The sequence below is a fragment of the Drosophila takahashii genome, chromosome 2L (assembly GCF_030179915.1).
Source record: "Drosophila takahashii strain IR98-3 E-12201 chromosome 2L, DtakHiC1v2, whole genome shotgun sequence".
Lineage (NCBI taxonomy): Eukaryota > Metazoa > Arthropoda > Insecta > Diptera > Drosophilidae > Drosophila > Drosophila takahashii.
Genome location: NC_091678.1, coordinates 14,561,439 through 14,584,748, shown reverse-complemented (window position 1 = coordinate 14,584,748; position 23,310 = coordinate 14,561,439). Strand labels below are relative to the sequence as shown.

Here is a 23,310-nt window from a genome sequence, read left to right as displayed (position 1 = left end):
ATTTATGTTCTTTCTCCTTCCCTGTTGAACTAATGATGATTAAACTATTTAAAAAGAAGATTTTTATATTGTAGTTTTACTGGAAAATTTTATGAAATTAAATGTCGTAAGGCATTGCAGACTTTTGGGCTCAGCTAATCAAGTTTTAAGTCCAAGTTTTTGAATAAATATTTTGGGTAAAAATATAGAGAATAAATAAATCCCCTACCTTTATAATAATAAGTAAACAAAATTCCATTGTTAGGCTTTGACGCATTTTATTATTTGTATTTAAAAAGTTTCCTTCATATGCATTCATTTTTGATATACTTTCTTGTTGTCGGTAACATTGAATAAGATTCTATGTTATGTTTCTTTTTGCCAGCTTGTTTTTTGGTTATGCCTGCCAATCTGATAAACATAGATATATACACAAATTAGATTCATTAAATTTCGTATGCAAATATATATGTGTACGCATAATGAATATTTTCGAACAACGTTTATAGAACCGTTGATCCAGGCGAATCCAAATCGTTTTTTTTTTGTTTTTGTATTTTTTCAAATTTAACGCACCAGCCAACGATTTTCAGTTCAAGTCTTTCATTTCGTAGGTTCTACATTTATCTTTTCCATATTTTTTCGAAAGAAACGGTCTAAAGAGAATATCGCCTGGGGTAGCATTATCCCCTCGCTCTCTATTGGTACACACAAAATAGCCGAGGAAAGCGGTAAGTTTAATAGTTCACTATAATTGCACTTGATAGTATATATTTAACAAAGTAACGGGAGTAATAAGAACAAATTGCAGAGTACACTTGCAAAGATGCGAATGTGCGGTTTTATTTATTTTCAATAATGTATGCATATAAAATAACAAATAAAAAATTAAATAATAATATTTAGAACATATTCGTACATCGTAAATGAAGTGAAACTAAAAACGATAAATTGCAACACTTTGAAATAATGACGTCGTCCCAGCTATGAATTTAAACGTAAATTATCGAGAAGAAAATAATTATAGTTATACGATAATGTTTTAAAATGTATATATACAGCTTCGTTCATTAACAACCTCGATCCGTTGCTTTAAAGTATATAATTTTCTTCTCCGACCTTCTCGAATTCAATTTAGTTTCGAAAATGTTCAACTGGTAAACCAAAAACCAAAAACAGAGCTCAAGACACTTGATATCTTGCAGCTGCTCCTCCATTTTTTGTTGTTGGTGCTGTTTTCGGTCCCACAAAATTTTGCTAATTATACAAATATAGGTGTCACATCGTTACACGTTTAATATATATAAATATGAGTACTTGTATTATTCGGTTGCCTTTTGTTTTGATTAAGTTGCTGACTAATGCATTTTCAATTGCAAATAGGAAAGTTGATTTATTTTAATTTTGGCTTTTGGTCGCCTTGCATTTGCCTAGGTTTGCTTTCGTATTATGATTAATATTAAGTAGCCAGAGTTTAAATAAGTTACGCGTTTATTTATCATGATTAAACATTGATTAGGTTATAGTGTTGTTTGTTTTCTTTTCTTTTTTGTTTTTTGTTTTTGCCTTTATCTTTACATTAAATGTGTAGAAAAATTCGTTAAATTGATTTGCATATAGTTATTCGATCTCCCCTCCAGCTCCTGGTTAGCTGATTAGCTGTTTAGCCACAAATACAAAGTTTAATTGGCTCGACAAATTAAATGATTGGCTGCACAGCCACGCGGTTTAAGTATGTATTTAGTTTGCTACGATTTGTGCATTGCAGTTCTGCGCTATGAGTTAATTTAATTATCCATTATTTGGCTGCAGTCTAGACTTGTAATTCGATTTCTTTTTCCCATCTTTAGCGTGTTTCCTCATGTTATACATATGATATACATTAATGGTACTTTAGATACTTAAGTTGGTTTATAAACTGGTTACTGCAAATGCTAAAAACTTATTAGCTCACACCCCCGACGCAAATTGTGGGCCACAACCGGGCCCCTCAATGTCCGCGAAACGCCGCGAAAATCGGACTATCGGTGGCAGCCAAAACCAAAGTGGCTTAAGGCCAGCCGCTGCCGCTGTCCCTGTCCCAATCCCAATCCCGCATCGCCCAGCCCAAGTCCGCCCCCGTCCAGCGTCGTCCTGTGCATCCTCCTCCGGCGCTAGGTGAGCATGTAGACAAAGAGCAGCGCCAGCGCGACATTGAAAATCAGGACGAGCAGCATCAGCTGCTGGCGCACAAACCAGTCCTGGACGAAAAATAATATGAGTCAGTAACAGTCTTTAATACTTATTTACTAGATTTAATTTCTTAATATACAAATGATAAATTAACAGTGTTGATATATGTTATTTAATAATATTTTCTGATGTATGTCGGTTTAATAATGTTAAATTTGTTCAATTAAATTGTTAATTGAAAAACGTTTTAATCAATTTTATTTATTTTGAAAAGTGTTTACGTTATTGCTTAAAAACAATATTTTATTTTATGGATAAATAAATATTTTGAAACAATAAATTTGAAAAAATTAAATTTGAAATAAAAAAAATAAAAATAAAATGTTTTAATCCAAATTAATTTGGTAGAATATTTATTTATCAAAAAAAAAAAATAATAATGAAAGCTTATTAAAAATTGGATTAAAATATTTTATTATATTATGTTTTTTAACTTCTTCTAACTCGATGTGTAATTTTAATTAATTTAATCAAGAGCCAAACATAAGTCTTATATCAATCGTTATAAATGTATGTAAATTATTTTTTTTTTAATTATGAAAAACCACATAAATTATGGCTAACTAAAGGCCCCATAAACTGTTTCTGAATGCACCATTAGCGTCAAAATATTGCCCAATACTAGATGTCTACACAAAAGGTGGTTTAGGTAAGAGAACCAATTGTAAAGCCATTTGAGGGACAACAAATCAAATGCGGCACTTGGCCAAGCGAATGTATTAACAACCCGTCACTCACCTTAACCTGTGGACTGACCAAATACAGCAAGGGATTTGCCTTGAGGCGCTCGTTGACCTCGATCTGGCGACGCACTGCCTCCCGGCGGGCGGATCCCAGGGCGGAGACCTCCTCGCGGCTCATGGCCTCCGTGGCACGCGGCAGTTCCTGGAAATCGGGCATGGACTTCTTCCGCTGCAGCGTCACATTGATGGGCACCGACTGCAAAGGGAGGGCAGAGATGTATTCCAGATATAATTGGATAAGGCTAAGCTATTGACTCTCCACCTCCACGGGCGGCTCTACGATCCAGCTTTCGCTGGCTCGCCTGGCCAAGAGTGCCGGCGAGAACATAAGGTCCTCCTCATCCTCCTCCGGATACCAGTCCATTGTCTAACTTTGGGGTTTAACTTTAATTTGTTTTGTGGTTGAAAAAGTTCTGCAGCCAAATAGCTGCTTGCATAACGTTGGACACTTTCGTGTAATCTTTCTTCTACAGGCGCTTCCAACTTGTAAACGAGTTGGACATGGCGTTCCGCCTTTTACTGAACACCGAGAGTCACTGCCTCCTCCGTTGAAGAGCCAAAAATAGTCCCAAAAACCCGCCACTGAGGCACTGAGCCAAAACAACAACGGATATTGTCGCTGACTCTTCGCACAAAATTGCTTTCAGAATTTCGATGTATTTTCCTTGTTTTGAATGGCGGCACAAATCTACATATATAATTATATTGGCTACTCAAAGTTTTTTTTTCTTTCTTCTGTGGGGTTTTCTCTATTTCGAATGGGTAATCCGTTGGGGCCGACGCGTCGTTTGCTACTAGCCGTCATTTGTTCGGAAAAATCGTCGCCACTGGGGGCCACAAAAAAAAGAAGCCCAAACCAATGGCGAGCGACACTTCCCGAGAGGATTTATTTATTGCCATGTCGCCGGCCTTCCAACGGCCACTTGTGGAGCGTTCATTTTCATTCCGCCGGAGAGTCGTTGCCGAGAGAAATTCCGAGATTCAGATACTGAGATTCAGAGATTCTGATTCAGCGGCACGGCACGCATGCATTCCAACCTGGCCGACGGCTGGCTGATCCGGCTGGCGTGCATTCGTGCCCGGCTATAAATAGTCCAGAATGGGCACATGTTCGCCCCGAGATGGCCGAGAAATGTTTCAAAATGAACACCCCAGTCTCTCAGTATTTTACTCTTTCTCTTTTTCTCACTCCCACTATCACTTTCTCCCCCGCACACAAGACCCAAGAACGATGGCGTACGAATTAAGTTAATTGCTCGGATTAACTGTGTTATGAAATATCTCAGACGCACGGCCCGGGAATTCAGCTGATTCTCACACGCTCTAGAGAGTCTCTCAAGGATTCTAACCACCTAAAGATGAGAGCGTTTTTGGCAAATTTTCCTGTTACTTTAACTTATAACAAAATATTTAACCCTTAGGTTATAGAGTCTATCAAGAATTTTAGCCGACTAAAGAGCACCGTTAGCAAAATATTATCAAGTTTTTCCGTTACTTCATCTTATAAGAAAATATTTAACCCTTGGGTTACCTTATAGTTCGTACTTTAAATCTAAATAAAGATATATCATAATAACAGATCTTTGATTGAAGACTTTGTCATATAACATACCAATTGAAAATGGGTTACTTTTTAGGAAATCTGTTTACAATACGATACTAACAAAAAATTGATTTTTTAAGATATTGATTTAATTTTTTTTACCTCCCTTCATAAACTAATTATATCGAAAATGGTTTACTCTTTAGAAAATCTGTTCACAATTTGACTAACGAAAAATCTATCTTTTAAGATATTCTTTTAATTCCTTTTACCACCATTGATTACCTAATTATATCGATTTAACCCATTCTTTCAAGTTAAGTTTAGACTGTCAAAATATTCATAAAAATGGTCTACGATTTTTATCCAGCTTTCTTAGCTGAAGTATTAACATCGCTTTAACTTGCATACTTTTCTTAAGTATAAAAGGCAAATCCAATCTGAAGTTAGCTTAAGTTTCTAAACTATATTAAGGGGTTCTTTCTAACTCACCTTCATTTTCTTGCCGCCACCCCCACCGCCGCCTCCGCCCCCCTTTCCGCCCATGGCCATGCCCACGGGCGTGGCCGGCAGATAGAGGCTCTCCGTGCGCTTGGGCTGCAGGGGCGAGGGAATGATGTCCTGGCCGAGCGTCCGCTGGCGCAGCAGGACGTCCTCGAACGGCTGGTTGGGCGAGGAGAACAAGGGCTCTGCCTTGCCCTGACTAGGAGCTCGCCCTCCGGCTCCCAAGCTCGGAGTTCCGGCCCGCGATAATCGCCCGCCGTTGCCCGTTCCCGAGGGCAGCGATCCATTGCCAGTCATCGAGGAGGTTCCTGCGGCTCCAGGTTGCGGGGTGGAACCGCGGAATACTGAGCCCGCCCGCGGGCGTCCATCGGGAGTGCTTGTGCCTCCGTTAGTCACTGGATCAGCCAGACCAGATCGATCGAGGGACGTTTGCCGAGATCCGGCAAAGGCTCCACTCAGGCGACTCGCAGCCCTTGCATAGCGATCGATGGAGGAGTCGCGACTCGGCGGCCTCTTGTAGTGGTCGAAGTGATCGATGGACGACTGCTGGCCCATTTGGCCCAACATCGGCGGTCTGCCGCTGCGCTGCTGCTGCTGGGCAGCGGCCATGGCGGCAGCATTGGCGGCCATGGCAGCGGCGGCGGCGGTCTCCTGTATCTGCTGTTGCTGCATCTGGGAGGCGCGACGCAGCAGATTCGAGGCATTGTGGGTGGGCGAGGCGTGCAGCGAGGGTTGCTGCTGGAGTTGCTGTTGTTGCTGCTGGAGTAGCTGTTGCTGTTGCAGCTGCTGTTGCTGCAGAAGTTGCTGCTGTTGCAGTTGCTGCTGCTGTTGTTGCTGCTGCAGAAGTTGCTGCTGCTGCTGTGGGGAAACTCCCTGCTGATTCGTGCCCGCTCCAAAAGGCACCTGATTCTGGTTCAGATTCGTTGCCTGGTTCTGCTTGAGGTTCGAGTTGAGATTCGGATTGATCTTGGCCTGGCCGGGCGGCTGCTGTTGCTGGAACTGATATGCAGGATTCATTTGCGGGTTGCTCTGTGGCTGCTGCTGGTTCTGCTGGTGCTGCTGCTGGTGGTACATCTGATTGATGGCACTGATCACCTGGGCGTGGCTGGGCTGACCCTGGCTGACCATCCCCGAGAGATCCGTCTGCGGGGAGACGGGCAGCTGTTGCGAGTACATCGACGGCGGCACGGGGCACTCCGAGTCCAGTTTCTGCTGCGACATGCGACGCTGCTGCTGCTGTTGCTGCTGCATGTTCAGATATTGCTGCTGCCGCTGGGCCTGCGTGGCATAGGCATCCGATCCGCTGCTGCTGGTGGGCGAAAATTGACCCTGTTGCTGCTGTTGCTGTTGCGTCTGCATGCCCATTTTCATGGTGGCATCGTTGGCGGCCGCTGGTCCCGGACGGAATCGCTCCCGTTCGCGGAAGCGCAGCTTCTCAAAACGCTCCAGCACAGAGGGCTTGAAGTCGGGGGCAAATTCCCGGGCCATTCGCACCGCATTCTCACAGTCCATTCGGGCCTGTTCCGCCGAGGCGTCGGCATTCTGGGCCTTGGCCGCTGCGGTGGCCATCCGGGAAATGGCCATGTCCGATCGCTGCATGGCCATCTTGAGGGCGCGCTGGGCGGAGCTCAAGGCCGCCGCAATTCGATCGCGGAGCTTGCGCGAACGCGCCAGGAACAAATGCTTCTTCTTCTGGCTGGTGATCAGGATGTTGTTCTTATACTTGCCCTCCTCGACGGTTCCGTCGCGAAAGGTCGTCACACCGTAGCCGTGCTTCCGGTTGTTGTACCACTCGCCCTCGTACCTGTTTAATGGTAATTTGCCTAGTTAGTAATGAATTAATGATTGGAACTTGTAAAACTCACTTGAGTCCATCGCTGCGCTCCGCCACACCGTGACCACAGCGCTTGTCCTTCTTCCACTCGCCCATGTACGTCTCCACCACCGTGGGGTCCAGCTGCTCGTCCTCCATGGTGAAGCTGGCATTGGACTCGGTGTGCTGGGACCTGGGAAGAGATGATAGGGATTAGGTTTGGATGAATCTCTTAGATTTATATTATGATAAAATAATGGGAATAATAGATTTTTTTCATTCGTAATTCATTTAAATTGTTTTAAATATAAACTTGATTTTCGCCATATAACACTAGCAGCAGTTATGAATTTCTAAATGACTGGATTTATTTAACATGTCAGGGCAACGTGTAGCATTTATTTTATATACATTCATAAAGAATTATTATAAAACATTAATCTCTGAAGTCAAAATATTGAGCAAGTGTCATATGGTTATTAGAAACACTTACTTGGTGGTCAGGTTGGACTGCTCTGATCCGGTGCTGATCCAGGAGGCCGAGGACATGGTGGAGCGTATGCTGCCGGACGCAATGGTGCCCCGTTTCTCCAGATCGCCCGTGCTGCGCTGTTTGCGCATCTTAAGGCCCTGTTTTTGGCAAGAAAATAAGGAAGGGTTAAATAAAGTACATGAAATGACATGAGATTACCCCTCCCCAACTCACCATCAGGAATCCCTTCTTGCCGGTCTTATCCGTTAAACTGTTGCGCCGCACCGGCAGCTTATCGGACTTGGCCGTCAGGACGAAGCCGCCGCGAATCTCCTCCGCCTTCTCCACCATCTTGGCCGCATTTCCGTTCTCGCCACTCCGCAGGGAACTCAGCGAGGCATGGAGGTTCTTGCGCCGATGGTGCGAGGCCAGTCCAAAGGGCGCCGAGGTGCGGATGCCGTAGCCATGTCGCTTGCCCTCCTGCCACTGACCCTGGTATTTGCCTGGAATACAAGGGAGTGCATCAGAACGACTGCAGTCCACTTCGAACCATTGTTATGCTAATGGAACTCCCATCCGCACACCGCAGTGCCAGCTTTCGCCCTTTTCCACTCTCATTTCGAAGTTGGCCCAAGTGAAATTCTTGCCCTTTCCCACGGGTTTCTATTAATGGCTCCACGCGCCATTTCCTTTCTAGCCAATGCCATTGGGTCTTAAGTAATTCGGAACATTTATATACAGAGGGAAAAATTAAATCAACTATTGATTTTACCTACACAAAAGGCTATCGATTAAATGATGGATAAATATACATAAATTATTATATATTCCAAAAAAAAAAACTTGATATGAAACGATGATCGATTTGATGTTATGTGGTTTCAACTTTAATTTGATATGCGGGTGTAATAATAATCTTATTTAATGTTACTAATTTTTCTTTCGATTGTTTCTACTTCTTTCGATTTTCTTTCAGTGCTCCTTTACCTGTTCGCCAGGTTAATTGTGGAATTAGAAGTTACGTTAGTTGATTAGGAAATGCTACTTACTTAGCTCTCGGTTAATGCTAATTGATAGTTTTGCGCCAATTCGTTTCGGAAAAGGTCGACATTTGCATTTGCACTTTGGCCGAGGGAAAACAATTCCCTAATTGTGAATACGGTTAGAACTTGGCCAGCTCGGCCGGCGGCACTTGGTTGCCTGGCCATGTGTTTTTCCCCGATTGCGATTGTGAATTTCCCGCAGAAAAAGCCGCACTCATGCAGAAAAAATGTACAAAAAGGCGGAATATCATTGAACTGCGCGGGCAAATAAAATATGACGTCAGGCTGGGTCGGTCGGTTGGTCGATGGACGTGGATATGTAAGGATGTGTGTGCCCAACACACACACTCGCACACACACTCATCCCTAGGTTCCCAGAAATGATTACAGAAACGTCAAAAAGTAAAACAACGGCGAGAGAACGAACTCATGTTCGCCCCGCCGTTTTGAAAGTGAGCCAAAAACCAAACGCAAAATGATCTCATGCACATTACGTATACGCAGCGCATGGCGCCCCACGTCCCGTCGTCCATCACTCACCGCCATCCGCGTAGGTCTCGCATCCGGACCCGTCCTGGTAGCCCTCGTTCCAGGTGCCCTCGTACTTGGCCGTCGACACGGTGCTCTCGCGGACTCCGTAGCGTCCCTTGTGCCCGTCCTTCGACCACTCGCCGCGGTAGATCTGCCGCCCGATCTGCTCCACGCCCAGCCCGTGGCGGCGTCCATTCTGCCACTGACCCTCGTAGTGTGAGCCGCTGTAAGTGGATGGTGGGGGTGAGAAGGTCAATATGGCAGCCTGAACGGCATTGAAAACTATCGATGTTTTCGATATATGTCTCCTTTTAAATATCGAGAAATAGCTAACTGTCGATATTTTTTCAAAGCTTTAGCACTTTTCCTGTGTTTTATTATCAAAGCCTTAAATAAGGAAATCTTTTACCACAAAAATCGTCATAGAAAATACAGTTTTCAATATCGGACAATAAAAGAGTTCAAATAGATTTCGAATTTCAAAAAAAATTTTAATGGTAAATTCGCATTTTAAAATAAAATATTATTTTAAATGTAATTCTTGTTACTGAGTTTCTTTTTGTCTGTCTGAGGAAAGAAAAAATGGTTTGTGTTTGGCATTTTGCTTTGATTGAGTGGCGGATCTAGGATTTTGTTGTGGGGGGTGATATCAGAACAAATTTTTTGTTGCATACTTTTTGAATACTAATATTCCTTTCATTTTTCACCCATATCACCCCCCGTAGATCCGCGCATGCTTTGATTTTAAAATAAATATATAAGTTAAGAACTAACATTTTTAAAGGCAAATAGACCTTCGAAATTATGAGAAACATCAGATTTCTAGTAATCTTTGATTGAACAAAAATTGTTTTCATAAATCATTAAGTAAATAGAAGTGTGATCTATTTAAGAATACCACATCATATAATCGGAAGACTATTTTATAATATTGAATGATGTTTTTAAGCGCAGGTAGATACGATTTAATTTCTAAGCACATAAATATCCACAAATTATTTTAATTTTTTGCTATTTTTTGATCAAGTAAATCCTCTAACAAAGCACGTGTATTAAACAATGAGTACCTAGGGGCTGGGTAGTCCTTACGAATACCTCATCTTACTCACCTGGGCCAAATGTACGATCCGGACACCTCGAAGCCGTAGTTCCAGGCTCCGGCGTAGGCGCCCTGGTGCTTGGGACCCGTGCAGACGCCGTGGCCATGGGCCTTGCCTTCGTCCCAGCCGCCGCAGTAGGTGCCGCCGTCCTCGAAGTCGAAGCGGCCGCCGTTTATGGGGCCACGCCTACCGCCCGCTGCCTGTGAGGCGGCATAGGCGGCAAGGTCACCGCCATTCTGCTGCTGTTGCAGGAGCTGTTGCTGCTGTTGCTGTTGCTGCTGCGGCGTCAGTTGGCCAGCCTGTTGCATACTCGAGCCTCGGGTTCTAAAGTTCAGGGCGGTTTAATGTTGTCGAAACTGCTGATTTTGCCTTGGGCTTTTTGTGCCTCCGCCTGCTGCTCATTGATTTTCCGCTCGATTGTTGCACTGGCCGTTGTTGTTGCTGCCTCATCTGATCCTGGTTGCAATGGTCTAGTTTCTACAGTTCGTTTCGCTTGGTTTCGTTTGCTCTGCTTATATCTAGTGGTGCTTTAGGGCTAGTTAATATATCTTGTGTGTTTTTGTGTGAGTGGTTAAATTGTTGGGTTTTTCACTGAAACGCGAAAGTTGCAATTTGTTGCCTTATTATTCGATTTTCCCGGCACGACTTCAAAGTTGCTTAAACCGAGCGTCCGATGTCAATGTCCTCTGACAGTTGCGGTTATGTTTCTCTATGCTAATGTCGTAGGCCATTCTTGGTCATTTACCAAAAATAAGTCGGCGAGTGATCTGTAAGAGAAAAACAATAAATTAGATTAGCTAGATTCTAGGGGAGTTGATTTGGTATTTCCAGGAAATTTATTGCATTATGCAATTGCATTTACGTGGAAATTGAGCACATAAAAATATCGCTCGGTTGTAAGTGAAATGCATAAACATTTGCTGGACTTTAGTAAATAAATCAGCGAAACGGATCTATGGGAGTGGGAATTTGTGATTTATAGGTGGCGTTTAATTGATTTTTATCTACCGAAAGTCTTCAAAGATCTGTGGTTCCTAACAAAATTTTATGGGATGAGTGCAGGGGGCTGTTTTGGGGGGGATAGGGTTGGAAAATACCTTGGAGAGAAACGAGGGCGAGAGGATGACGATGATGTGAGGTGACGATGCATTATGGATTCGGTGTAATTGCATTCGATTGCGGTTTCAACGGCCGCTCTCAGCGAGTTTCGTTTTTATTTTGCCTGGCACTGGCGGCAACCGAATTTATCATCGCATATATACAGCGGATTCTACATACATGTGTACTCGAATATGGGGATTTTGGTGTGTGCACGAGCCACGTCAAAGGCCGAAATTCTCAATGGCAGACCACCTCTCGAGTGGGTGGTGGTTTTGCTCAGCTGTTTCCCTGGCACGCATATATATCTCTCTATATATATTTGAATATATACGTTCACAGGTACGCCCGATAGCAGTAGTAGAAAATTACGAAAAGTGCATAGTAGCAGGCGAATGCCACGAAAAGCACTTTCAGTGTCTTCATGGTTTCGGCCTCCTTTGCAGTTGTCACTTGGATTACGATTCTTGGGATTTTCCCAATTTCAGGCAGGGCCATGTGTTTTCCAACTGGAGCCCGAGGAATTTTCTGTGATGAGTAATCTCAGATTCCGTACACTACAGAGTTTATTATTATTTTTCAGTTCTTTAGTTCTTTTTTCATGAATTTCTGCCTTTAAGACCTTTAACTAAACGAATAAAAATAAAGATTTATGTATTAATTTTCGGTGATTTCCCCGGCCATACAATTTCGGCATGTTTTATAAGGAATGCGTGAAAATCCGAGCACAAACGAATTCAACAAAAAGAATAGGCAGGCGAAAACGCAGCAAACGGCAGCATTCCACACTAAAGACAAAGGGCCATATAAAGAAGAATTATGCGAAAATCTTGAAATATCCACTCAATCGAGCGTTCAGATGAATTGCAATTCACTGAAATGAAGAATGCTACATCACTGCCATTTGAACTATTGGACTCTGCGGACTCTTGTTTACTTTAATCATCTTGCAACACGACGTACTCGGCAAACATTCAGCTCCATTTGGGCTTTAGTCTGTGTGTCGGCATTAGCTTCTGACTGCTTCTCGCTTTTATTGTTCTTTTGCGGTCGACGCCAAAACGATTTGGGTTTTTCGAAACGAGATGAGTCGAGACAAGACGCCAGGAGAGGCGAATTCTTCAGAAGCTTTGTTATTAATAGACAGCGTACACACACCGAGCAAAATCGAGAAAAGTTCGCGGAGGAGGAGGGGGCTCCGAACAAAGAAGTGTGTCTCTCTTTCTCCCTACCAGAGTCTGGCAATGTTGTTTTGTTTAAACATTAATGATGATGAAAACACACGCAACCAGGGCAGCCTTCTCCCCGCTTCCCGGGGTTTGTTTTAAATAAAATTGATGCCGAGCTGGAGAGATTTGGCCAGAAGATTGCAGCAACAGGCGGAGTGTGTTTATGGCCAGGTGAGTTATGTTTGCACACCTGCTGGAAAGTGGCACTGATGGGAGCGCTGTACTCCTTTCTAACTAGTAGCAATCATTTCCTTACAATGCCCCACAAAAAAAGTTTATCGTATTCTTTCAGCACATTAAATTATATTAAATAGAAATATTTTTTTTTAGACATTTTAAAACCCTTTACGCCTAATGTTTCGTCTTATGTTTTCTTAATGGTAAATTCAAAAATAATTTGTTTTTCATACATAAATACATACATCTGTCTGGGTTTATGAACTTCCTATTAAGATATTAACCTTTTTTTAATTTAAGGCAGCGACATCAAATAATTCTTTCTGCATCACTTTCTCATAACATAACCCTTTTCTTATAAAGTTAATATCAATCCCACATAAAATCCAATGTATGATATATTAATTTTGGGCTAAATGTTTGAAAATTAACAAAATTCATAAATCTTAAAAAAAAATGTAATTAGTTAAATGAAAAACAAAGTCCATAATTTTTTTAGCTTTCTTATAAAAATATAAAATCAAATATTTTGAAATGTCCTAAAGAATTCATTACTACCCAAAAAAAAAATTGATGCATAAAATGTTATTATTTTGAACTTATTAAGATAAAATGTAAAAACTGCTTTTGTAGCCAAAAAAATGAATAGAAATTGACACAAAATATTTCACAGTAGAACAACAATAATTCCAGTGATGATTCCAAATTCCCTTGTACACATAATTCAAATAAGAAGTCAATGAGTTGAACAGCTATGCTGGTCTAACCATAAATTTAAGTTAGTCAACAAACAGAGCAACCGATCCCGAGCAGCCTCAGTAAATATTTCCCAGGCCATATTATCACTCTCTGATAAAGAACATTTACGTATGAGCATTTATTTATACCCAGGCCAGCGGCCAGAAAACACATTGCAGAAGACGGGGCGGCATGTATCATTGTTATTTTAAAAGATTTTCGAACAAAGCTAAAGCGAAAGCAAAACCAAAACCAAAAGGCAAACAAAATGGGATTCAGTCGAGAACAACAGATTTGAACTGAAATTCGCTCGCCGAATTTCGAGCAACGAAAATATTCGTAATATTGTTCAACCGTATTTTAGTGCTTGCCAAAGTCTATTTCATTTTCACTCGGCTTGCTGCCTGTTTTTCATTTTCTTTTCATTTTCTGCCAAAACTGTCCCCGCCCGCGTTTGCTTGGGCTTTATTTTATTTTATTTTCATTTCATTTATTTTGTGTTTTTCTTCGTTATTTCTGCCTTGGGCTAGATGGATAGAAAATTAAATAATAGTCCACTGACTGACGTTGTCGATGTTGTTGATGAGCTGAGCGTTTGTTTGTTGGATGCGTTTAGCAGCATTGTGCCTTCGTCTCAGTTTAGTTTAGATAGCCTGCATTTTAATCAATTTTCACTGCATTCTCTCTCTCTCACACACACACACACACTCTGACACACACACTCACTCACACAATGAAAGCGAACACGCAGCGTTCAGTTTTCGGTATTTTTAGCATATTTTTCGTACAACTCGCACTATATTATATAGAAGATGGCCGAGCCAGTCAACAGCAGCACATTCTCTAAATTGAAATTATTTATAGGTTCACATAAATTAAGTATTAACACCCAACGGGCAGCCGACTACTGTAGTTAGTCCGCCCCTTTCTGCACTTTTGGTTTTGGGTTTTGGTTTTTCCCTTGACACGAATTTTCTCTTGTGGTCACTGCATTTTCCCTGAAGACTGCAAGTGGCAGGCTGAAAATCCGCAGTGACACTCGGCTGACTCCTTGGCCTATTGATCGCCATGGATTTATTTCCCTTGATTTACCCACTCTAAATGGTAGAATTTCTGTAATTAATTCATTTCTCCATTGAATTTTTCTCGTTAATCCATATTGTTTTATAACTTATTTAACGCAACGAAATTTTCCACTCACACACGCACAGCAGCAGCGAAACTCGGGCAAATTTGTTAAGAAAAAAATATGTGAAATGGGGGAAAGAGTGTGTGTGTGTGTGTGTTTGGCCGCACAAACACACATGTTAAAAATAGCAGAAAGTAGAAAATGCTGAGGTTCGAGAGTTTGGTTTTGAGTTGAAAGTCCCGTGCCTTGAAAATGCAGCTAATTCCAAAAGAACGCTCGTCCGGTCAGCTGATTATCACTATTTCTTTTTGGAGAAGGAGGAGGAGCGGATTCCGCTCCGGATGCGGATGCGAATGCGGATGTGCGGATGTGAAGAGCGAAACGGAACGCACGAGCGGCGGGCAGCGACTGGCGGTCGTTCGAGATCGGTATCGGTATGTGGGGATCGCGTAGTAACGACAACCCAAGCGACGGCGACGACGGGAGAAATAAGATTTTTCCCCGCACCACAGGGCGGATGAGAAACCTCTGCGGATGTGGAGCCCCGTTGCGTATACGCCCAGTTAAACTAACTTTATTGTGCGGGTCCGACGCGACATTCGAGCGACACGTCCAAACGCCAAACGCTTGCAAAGCGAAAAGAAATCCCCGCCACCAACCACGGCATATTCTAGCCAATTTACTCGCTCTTTTTCTGGGTTCTCTCTGGCGGAATTCGTTTGGGGAATTCATTTCAGGGATCCCTCGCTGAATTCATTCGAGATTTGAGAGACTGGAAAGCGACAAGTTGCCAAGAGAGCGGGAACCAAGTTGCCACAGAATCGGATTCTGAATCTGTCGCTTCTGCAGTTTTTCTCTTTCTCTGGCCCAAAACAGCTGTTACATACCACACTCAAAAACACCCGGCTACTTATAGACAAAGTATGAGCAATATTTGGGCATAAAGAAATATGAATGAACGGACGGGATCGTGATCGTTGCCATGCATCCATCCATCCATCTATATATTCATATAATAAATAGAGTATTCAGGCTGCTTTTGTCTGCCTTGGGCCAGGTAATTGGCTGAATGACAAGCTGAATGACTCACCATCTCCCCTATGAGGATCTCAGGGGGGCGTTCCGTATTTATAGGTGATAATTGACAACGGTTTGCGGATAATATCGGGGCTATTCCAGGCTGGCTAATAGCAGGACTTGCACTTTATGTCCACTGACCAACTAGCTGAAGTGCCCTGGCCAGTGGCCACTTAATATGCAGTCGACCGGCACATGTGCCCCACTTTCCTGCAAATGCAATTACCCCACATCTGCCGCCTTTCCCTTTTACCCTTCGGAATGGAGCTTAGGGAAATCCTCCCCTGACCCGGGGGGCTGTGGAAAACGCAGCCACAAAAGTAGCTCCTTTTGAGACCCTCCCCACTTCATTCCCCTATTTGCAGTACACGTCACAGGCCATTAACTGGAGTACACAGACACAGACACGCACCCTCCTTCAAAGGGAGTGGATGGAACTGCTCCAAAGTAAACAGGTTAAACAATTTCTAAATTAAAAAACAAACAAGTGGAGGGAACATCATGTCACCCGCAAGCACCAGTTAGCATACTCTATGCAAACCAGGAAACATACGAATTTAATTAATTAAAATTATATTTTAAAACCTTAAAACCTAGGAAACACGCTTTCCTTTCTGTAGAAGTGATAATGTCAAATTTTACTACAAAACGTATGACGAGGGTATGTTTTGTTAAATACCTTTCATTACTAGATTTTAATTAAGATTATATATATATATTCTTCATCGTTCATATCTTTTATTCTAGTTTTTCTAAATTAAAAATCCTTCAACATTAAAAAATTTTACTTATTTAAGAGAAAGATGTTAGGGTATCCTAATTTTGGTCTGGCGGATTTAAATTTTCATTTCAGCTTTAAAATTTTTATTGTTTCCAGGCACACCCTATGAGGTGGTGGTTTTCCATACAATACAGTCGTGTCTAAATAGAAAAAAAAAAACAGCAAGTACTCGTAAGCAAATATGGTAAAATATTTATATGCCTGGCCCAACTCAAAAATATTATTTCCTAAGTGGCAGTAAATACAGAGAAATCTGATTCATTTGTCCTAAACGGTGGCCATTGAATCTTAGTGAAATTCCCAACTAAAAGCAAATCAATTCCATCATCTCCGAAACCTCAGAAACCTCCCCCCTCGGCAGCTGTCCGATCCAGAGATATCTCAATTTCCTGGCTGGCAGATTATGAATTTAAAATGCTCTTTTTAATTTGCTTTTGATTGCCAAGCATATTTGTGCTTTTGTTTTTCGAATTCCATTATTTACGATATCTCCTCCATTTCGTAGACATTTAATTTGTTTTCATCTTGCGTGTTTTACGGGCAGCCATTGCTCCTCCGTTCTGGCCAGAGATCGGAGATGGAACGATGGCGGAAATCGGCATCAGAAATACTCTTGTGAGTCACAGACTCTCCTTGACCTCCGCTGGAAGTTTGACGAATGACGGAAATCGAAACATGAAAACATTTCCTCGAGCCGAAAACAATCCACAGGCAGTCCAAATCCAAGTCCAAGATGAAAGCCTGTGGTCGGCGGGAGGTGGGTGGAAAATTGTTGGAAAACTCGGACACTGATAGGCAAATGATGCACATCACGACCGGCTTTGATTGATTACATTTCCCCCACCAAAGGAGCCTGTCAATGGAACGGATACTGGCATGCTAATGGGAAGCGTAAGTACAAAGCTTTGATGGTTGAGATAAGGAGAATCCAATGAATGTTAGATTTGAAAAGGTCCTGTATGCATATACTTGTAGATTGGCCTTCCTTATTACAGTTTTCAGTTCTATTAGTCCGGTGATACGGATCCAAATACAATAAAAATATGAGATTAATTGGAAGATTTATAGAGATTTTAATTTTTAGAAGAAAATATTTAACTACTTTGAATTTTCTTTGAAAATTCTTAACCCTTCTTAATAATAGATTGGCTTATATCTTGCAATTTTTATTACATTCTAATTCCCCCTTAGTAATTAGAGAAAATTGACTGATACGTTTCAATAGCGATTCCACTTGAAATCAGGCCAAACGGCAGGCACTTGGGAAGGACTTGACGGGTTCTCGCAGCTGGCTGATGGCGAAATCGGATCAAAGGAGGCAGGGGGCTCCTAGAAATCCGATATATATAATGAAATATTCATACACATGTGGCGAGTCTCCCGTTCTCCCATTTGCCCACCCCCATTCCCTCTGTGTGTTCAACTTTCATTGTTGTGCCAAATACAAAAGGATTGAGAATCAACACACATGCACTTACACACTCATACACGAATATGCACTTACACTTACGCAAATGGCAGTTATGAGACGGCATTGGGGGGTGGGTGGCTGACATAATAAGAATAACGAGAACAACGAGCGACAGCAACTTGAGGCTGCTTGAAGTCAACCAACACTCTGGCGAAAGGAAACTGCCCTCCCCCTCCCGTAGTCGCACTTGGAAACATCTACAGCTTCGGTTAAAATAATAGTGATGGAATTTAAAAAAATATTACATATTTTAAATTGAGCTGTCGAGAATGGTGGGGTGAGTCCGATCAATTATCAAAAGGTCTTTTAAACCATTATACTTAATATTGTTTTTGTGACTATTGCATTAATTTTTAAGGAAGTCCCTGTACCAGGAAATAACAATGAAATAAATTAAATTAAATGGAAAAAAAAGAAAAATTGTCAGTCAATGCTAGTTTATTATCCTTCATTATCTTGAATTTTTTAGTTCAAGACGAGTTTTTTTAAACAAAAGATAGGTACCATTAAATGGGTAGCCTTTCAGTCTAATATTTATTATTTTACCATCTACAACCCGATTTCCAATTCCACAAAAATAGCAAAGTAAATGTAAATGCCTATAAAACTATTATATCTCTTTACGAATTTTCCATCTGAAAAATTACGTTTAAAAGCTTATATTACCTATACATTGACCTGCAATTACCATTATTATTATGACCTTAAGTGTGCGGATAGATATTTAGTGGGACTGAGCTAGGGCTATGGCTATTACTATCCTACATCCCGGTGCTTCTGGATTGCCGCGATAAGCCAGAAAGCCGAGGGAGACAGCAGCCATCGACATCAGCATCGACGTTAAGTGTTTATGGGATGTAGCAGCCCCTAATAGTATGTTTGTGGGTGTGAGGGCCGAAGGATTACAACAGCATCCAGGCATAACAATAACACTAAAGCAAGGACTGAACTACTGGGCCAGCCATTTGGCACAGATACGCGCACTCACAGATTCTCTTTCTGGCTGGCCGTGCATCACATCGGGAATCTGGAATTTGAAATCCGGAAAACGGAGTTCGCAGTCCTGCTGCGAGACGACACCGATTGGAAAACTCACGAGGGCCCAGCGGATGTGCAATGAGAGGCTGAAATTTGTTTAACCAGCAACAGCAGCGGAAATTAGGTTGCTCCCGGGAGCTGTTACATAAGGCCTGTGTGACCGAGTGTGCGTGTGGCTGACAGCAGACATAAATCTTGGCAAATATGCAAGTTGTGCCGCCCAGAAAGAGCAGCTAAGCCCAACAGGAGGCCACCGAGTGGCAAGTTGAGCCACGAGACAAGATATGCAACAGGAGTGGTCCAGCCACCGGAGAAACAAGTCCCCAACCCCCCTAGTTTGCTACATTCTGGACCTATTCCCCTAAGAGACTTCCGTTTCTGCCTCCTCTTTCTGCCGTCTAACAGAATATATTGCGAACTAATGCGCCACACGGCAGCTTAGCTACCTGAATTTAAAATTGGTAGAGAATATACTTAGTAGAGAATATACTGTGGGGCAATATCTAAACCAACATTTCAATAGCCTTTTAATAACTAAGTAATCCAAAACAATTAAACCATTTAATAGTATTTATTATGATAAATATTTTCAACCTTTTTTAGCTATTGCAACGTTCAACATATTCATTTTTAAGCATTTTTTATTTGCTGTTTCATTAACTGACTGAATAATTACATATTTCAGGAATTAATATATATTAATACTAACAGATTTTATGAATTACAAAAATATTTTCTTTTTAAGACTTATTGGATTTACAAGAATTTCTAAATTATGTGATTTAATTTATTGCTTAATTATTTTTGAAATTTCATTTATTTTGTTTGAACTATTCTTGTATAATATGTGAGTGTTCAGTGTTGCTTACATTCCACAAATCTATAAAGTAAACACTTTTGATTGGTGATCAATTTTGGATTTTTAAAGTACATAGCTAATCAAAATGTATGAGTTTCCGGGCAAATAAATACGAGTATCCATGCACAATACAGATTCCATGCTCATGTTGTTACATTTTCTTCTCCATTCCTGTGTGACTGTGACTTTTCTGAACCAACAAATCTGTCCCAGTGGCCAACGGGATGGGAAATCGGAGAAAAAAGCAGGACAAAGTCTGAAGGCAGGGCAAACAAAAAACCAAACCCGCAGAGGCAACCGACAGACAACCAGTGGGCGCACATTCAATTTAAGATTTCCTGTGCTGCAAATGCAAGGACACCCGAAGGAGAGGCGAAAGGAGCTGGGACGAGGCTGATGGAATGACAAACAGGAGACGCGCTTGGCGGCGAAGGCGAACTATGCAAAGAGCACACGGGATATCCGTTTCCGCCAGAGAAGTGCTCCGCCCACCGCCCACCGCCAACGGCCCACTTTCCCCGCCCCGAAAACAAGGGGTCGCACACAAAGTTGCAATGAAGCGCAGTTTGAGCTAGCTTCCGGTATCAACAACCCAACCACCCCACCAACCACCCCGCCCACTCAGGATGAAGACAACAAGCACAAAGGACACATCAGCTCATTCAAGTTTAGTGGCCACATGCAAAATTCAAATTGACATAAACACCGAGACGAGCGCTTGATTGTGCGGCTTGTGTGACTGTTGCTGGCTATAAAAAGTGTGCACCACTCATCCATCCGCTGGTCGGCATTCCCCATACGCCGTGTGGTACCAGTAGCAGCGGTAATAACACGGCATATGAAAAATACAGTGGAGCTTGTGGTGGTATTTTCTGAAAAGGGGTTTGTCTGGGCGTTTTTAAAAATATTATGTATTCAAAGTAATGTTGCAGATAAAAACACATTATACCAGTATTTTTAATTCCACAAAAACTAACTGATAAATAATAATAAGTCGAAATCTCCCAAGTGGGACATGAAAGTTCCGAAAGCCCGATTTTCGTCAAACTCTGGTCCACAACGACAATAAAACAAAGCTAATTTTAACGGTTTTCATAAATTTTAAACAATATTTAATTTTAATACTTCGGATTGATAGCAGACAACTTTATAATTTTTCACCATACACTATTACAAAAAAAATGGTTTTCAATAAAAACAATTTATATATACAGAGTTCAAAACCATTTGTAATGAGTAAAAAAGTAAGATTGATTTAATACGAATAAGTGGGGCCCGTCAAAAGATTTTTCGCAAAACGAAAAACACATGATAAATGGTTTTAATTTATTAAATTTCAAGATTTCTGTATGTTTGTTTACTTCTAAAATATATATGATTCTTAAAAATCTAAGGCTACGCTCTTTTTGGGGGCTATATAAGTAGAAAAGATCAACGTGATTATGAAACTTTTCCAAAGGAATTGAAAAAGTAGATAATTTGGTTTACTAACTGTCTGATTTATAGAAGCATGACTGTAAGTGCGAGGATGAAGAAGGCAAGGGCACATGCCACACGACTCTCATTCCGCGAGTCGAAGAAAACGAGTGTGTGACGCAGACCGCGAGGTGACTGAAGTTTGTTATTTCGATTTTCCACCCAGCCGATCGGGATTCGGGGGGTTCGGTGTGTATTATTTCTACTCACAGATCCTCGGGGTTCCACCCGGCAGCTCCTCCTCCACTTTTTGCAACAGCGCCCTGCAATTGTCGCCACTTATATTGTTGGGTTATTTTTAGAGCCCAGTACCGAGGACTAGCAATTATCTGTGCAGTTATTTATCTTTCCGTGTGCCAGCTACTTGTGGATTCTTCTTGGCGGTTCGCTCAGCTTCGGTTTAATAAATCGCTCAGGTATTACTCATTCGCTGTTAATTTAAATTTCGTTGATTCGATTATTGTTTATTGTTAGGATTGGGTTAGAGCCCCCTCTTCCTTAGCTTTTCGCGTTTTTTGTGTTTTATTTTGGGGGTAGAGGTTAATTTGTTCTATTCTATTCTATTTTGTTTTTCTCGCGCGCGCGTTCGCGTTCGTTTCGTTTGAGTTGTTGGTTCGTTTCACACTGAGCAAGGGAAATCATTGAAATTTCTGCTCAGGCGAGAAATGAAAATGCTTTTCTTTTCGGCAGAGGAACCAGAGGAAAAGCCAGACAATCGCCGCTCTCGGCTGCATTTTGGGGCGGGAATTCTTTTTTTTTACCTCTTACCGAGAGGTGGTCAGCGGTGAAGAGCTTTTCTCCCCACCTCATCGAAGATCCCACGGCGAGGGGTCGCCCATCGAAGTTGCCAGACTGCCGATGTGGCGTATGCGTAATGCGGGTTTTCCACTCTGGAGCGTCAAGTGTTTTTTTTTTTGGTTCGCCCAGGGGTTTATTGTTTAGCCAGCCTTAATTGCCGACGAGTCTCTGGGGTAACTGGGCGGCGGGCAAATTAAATTACAGCTTGTGTGCGCCCAACTACAAGATGATCCCTGGTTAAGTTTCCACTTTATCGGATTACGCGATTTACGAGTTGGAACGTCCCGGCAAAAACTTGACTCCTGCCGATTCTTGGTAAAAGTTTTTGTGCAGCTTACGCGGAAATCGCACAATTACAGATGCCAGCGAGCAGTTTAAAAAGTTTGATACATAATATAACCCCCAGCCACCGAAAATCGCTAGTTCGTCATGTTTAACCTTCAGTGGCAGCGCATTGGACCTTGAATTATAAATTAATTAGAGTCGGAAGCGGGCAGTGAAAGGCAGCCATGGACACGGATACGGATGTGGGTGGTTAAGGGGTGACTGGGACCACCGAAAGCCCCGTTCAAGGACTCGCACACATTCACCCCCAGCCGCGTATCTGTGTGTTTATGTGGCATCTACAGGTAGCCGCAGCAACGACACCCACAATTTCTCGAGAGCCTGGCCCGCTTTTGTTTCGATTTTCTAACGAAATCGAAACTCTACACTCGGCCAGAGAAAACAATGGGGAGCGAACGAGAGAGAGAGAGAGATAGGCAGGGGAAGAGAGATGGCAAATGGGGGGTTTTCTACCAAAGAAAGAGACAGAGTCACATACTGCGCTTTGGGAAATGCATTCCACATCCCAGTGAGAAGGAGACTGCATCCTTGATGCCGCTGCAAATTGCCCATCAAAGTGCTCGAGTCGAAACTTTCCGCTGACTCAACTCCGTCGTTCATCGCACTTTTCAAAACTTTCCAGCTCTCGTTTTGGGTAAATAATTCATGTCGAATATATTTTTAAGCGCACACAAGCACACACACACAGAGGTTTGCCACCAATACCGAGGCAGTCGCGTAACCAAAACAATCCTGACACTCGAAGGCCGAAGGACCGCTTTTCCGGGAGCCCGTTGCGACCAAGGACGAGCACTCGCCTCGACTGTCCTGTGGCAACTGAGCTCCATTGCACTTGGAAGCTCTCTCGTGGCCCGAGGACCCCCCTCCCCCACAGCTAACCCACCACCCCCTTGCCCCTTTTCCATTTCCCATTTCCCACCCGGTGACCAAGTTTTCCTCGGCTCGCGTTCGGCTCTCGAACCGATTGCTCGGCTGTGGCATGTAGGCCACAACAGAAACGAGCCTCCTTTTTATTGAATTTTTGAGCACACATCCTGCCAGCGGAGAAAAGCTTTTCCAGGCGCACGGAAAGGGGTGAAAAGCTGGGGCTGGCAGGTCCGTATGGTAGCGGTAAATTGCAGGCAACAAAGTTGT

The 23,310-nt window shown here is 42.4% G+C and overlaps 1 protein-coding gene across 6 annotated transcripts; it reads right to left on the bottom strand.

The window, feature by feature from the left end:
* Positions 1-792: 792 nt before the first annotated feature.
* jp (junctophilin) lies at positions 793-22,978 on the bottom strand. Of its 6 annotated transcripts, none has more exons than XM_070211652.1 (9): positions 22,655-22,978; positions 9,970-10,727; positions 8,870-9,084; positions 7,521-7,789; positions 7,308-7,444; positions 6,867-7,007; positions 4,990-6,805; positions 2,950-3,150; positions 793-2,219 (listed from the first exon to the last, which is right to left on the bottom strand). In XM_070211652.1, exons 2-9 carry the CDS (start codon positions 10,266-10,268, stop codon positions 2,133-2,135), a joined length of 3,165 nt encoding a protein of 1,054 aa, XP_070067753.1. In that variant the 5' UTR covers positions 10,269-10,727; positions 22,655-22,978; the 3' UTR covers positions 793-2,132. The 6 variants fall into 6 exon arrangements, with proteins under 6 accessions (XP_070067753.1, XP_017013690.3, XP_070067752.1 ...); XM_017158201.3 differs by lacking the exon at positions 22,655-22,978 and adding an exon at positions 21,244-21,678; XM_070211651.1 differs by lacking the exon at positions 22,655-22,978 and adding an exon at positions 14,905-14,961.
* Between the last annotated feature and the right edge of the window lie 332 nt (positions 22,979-23,310).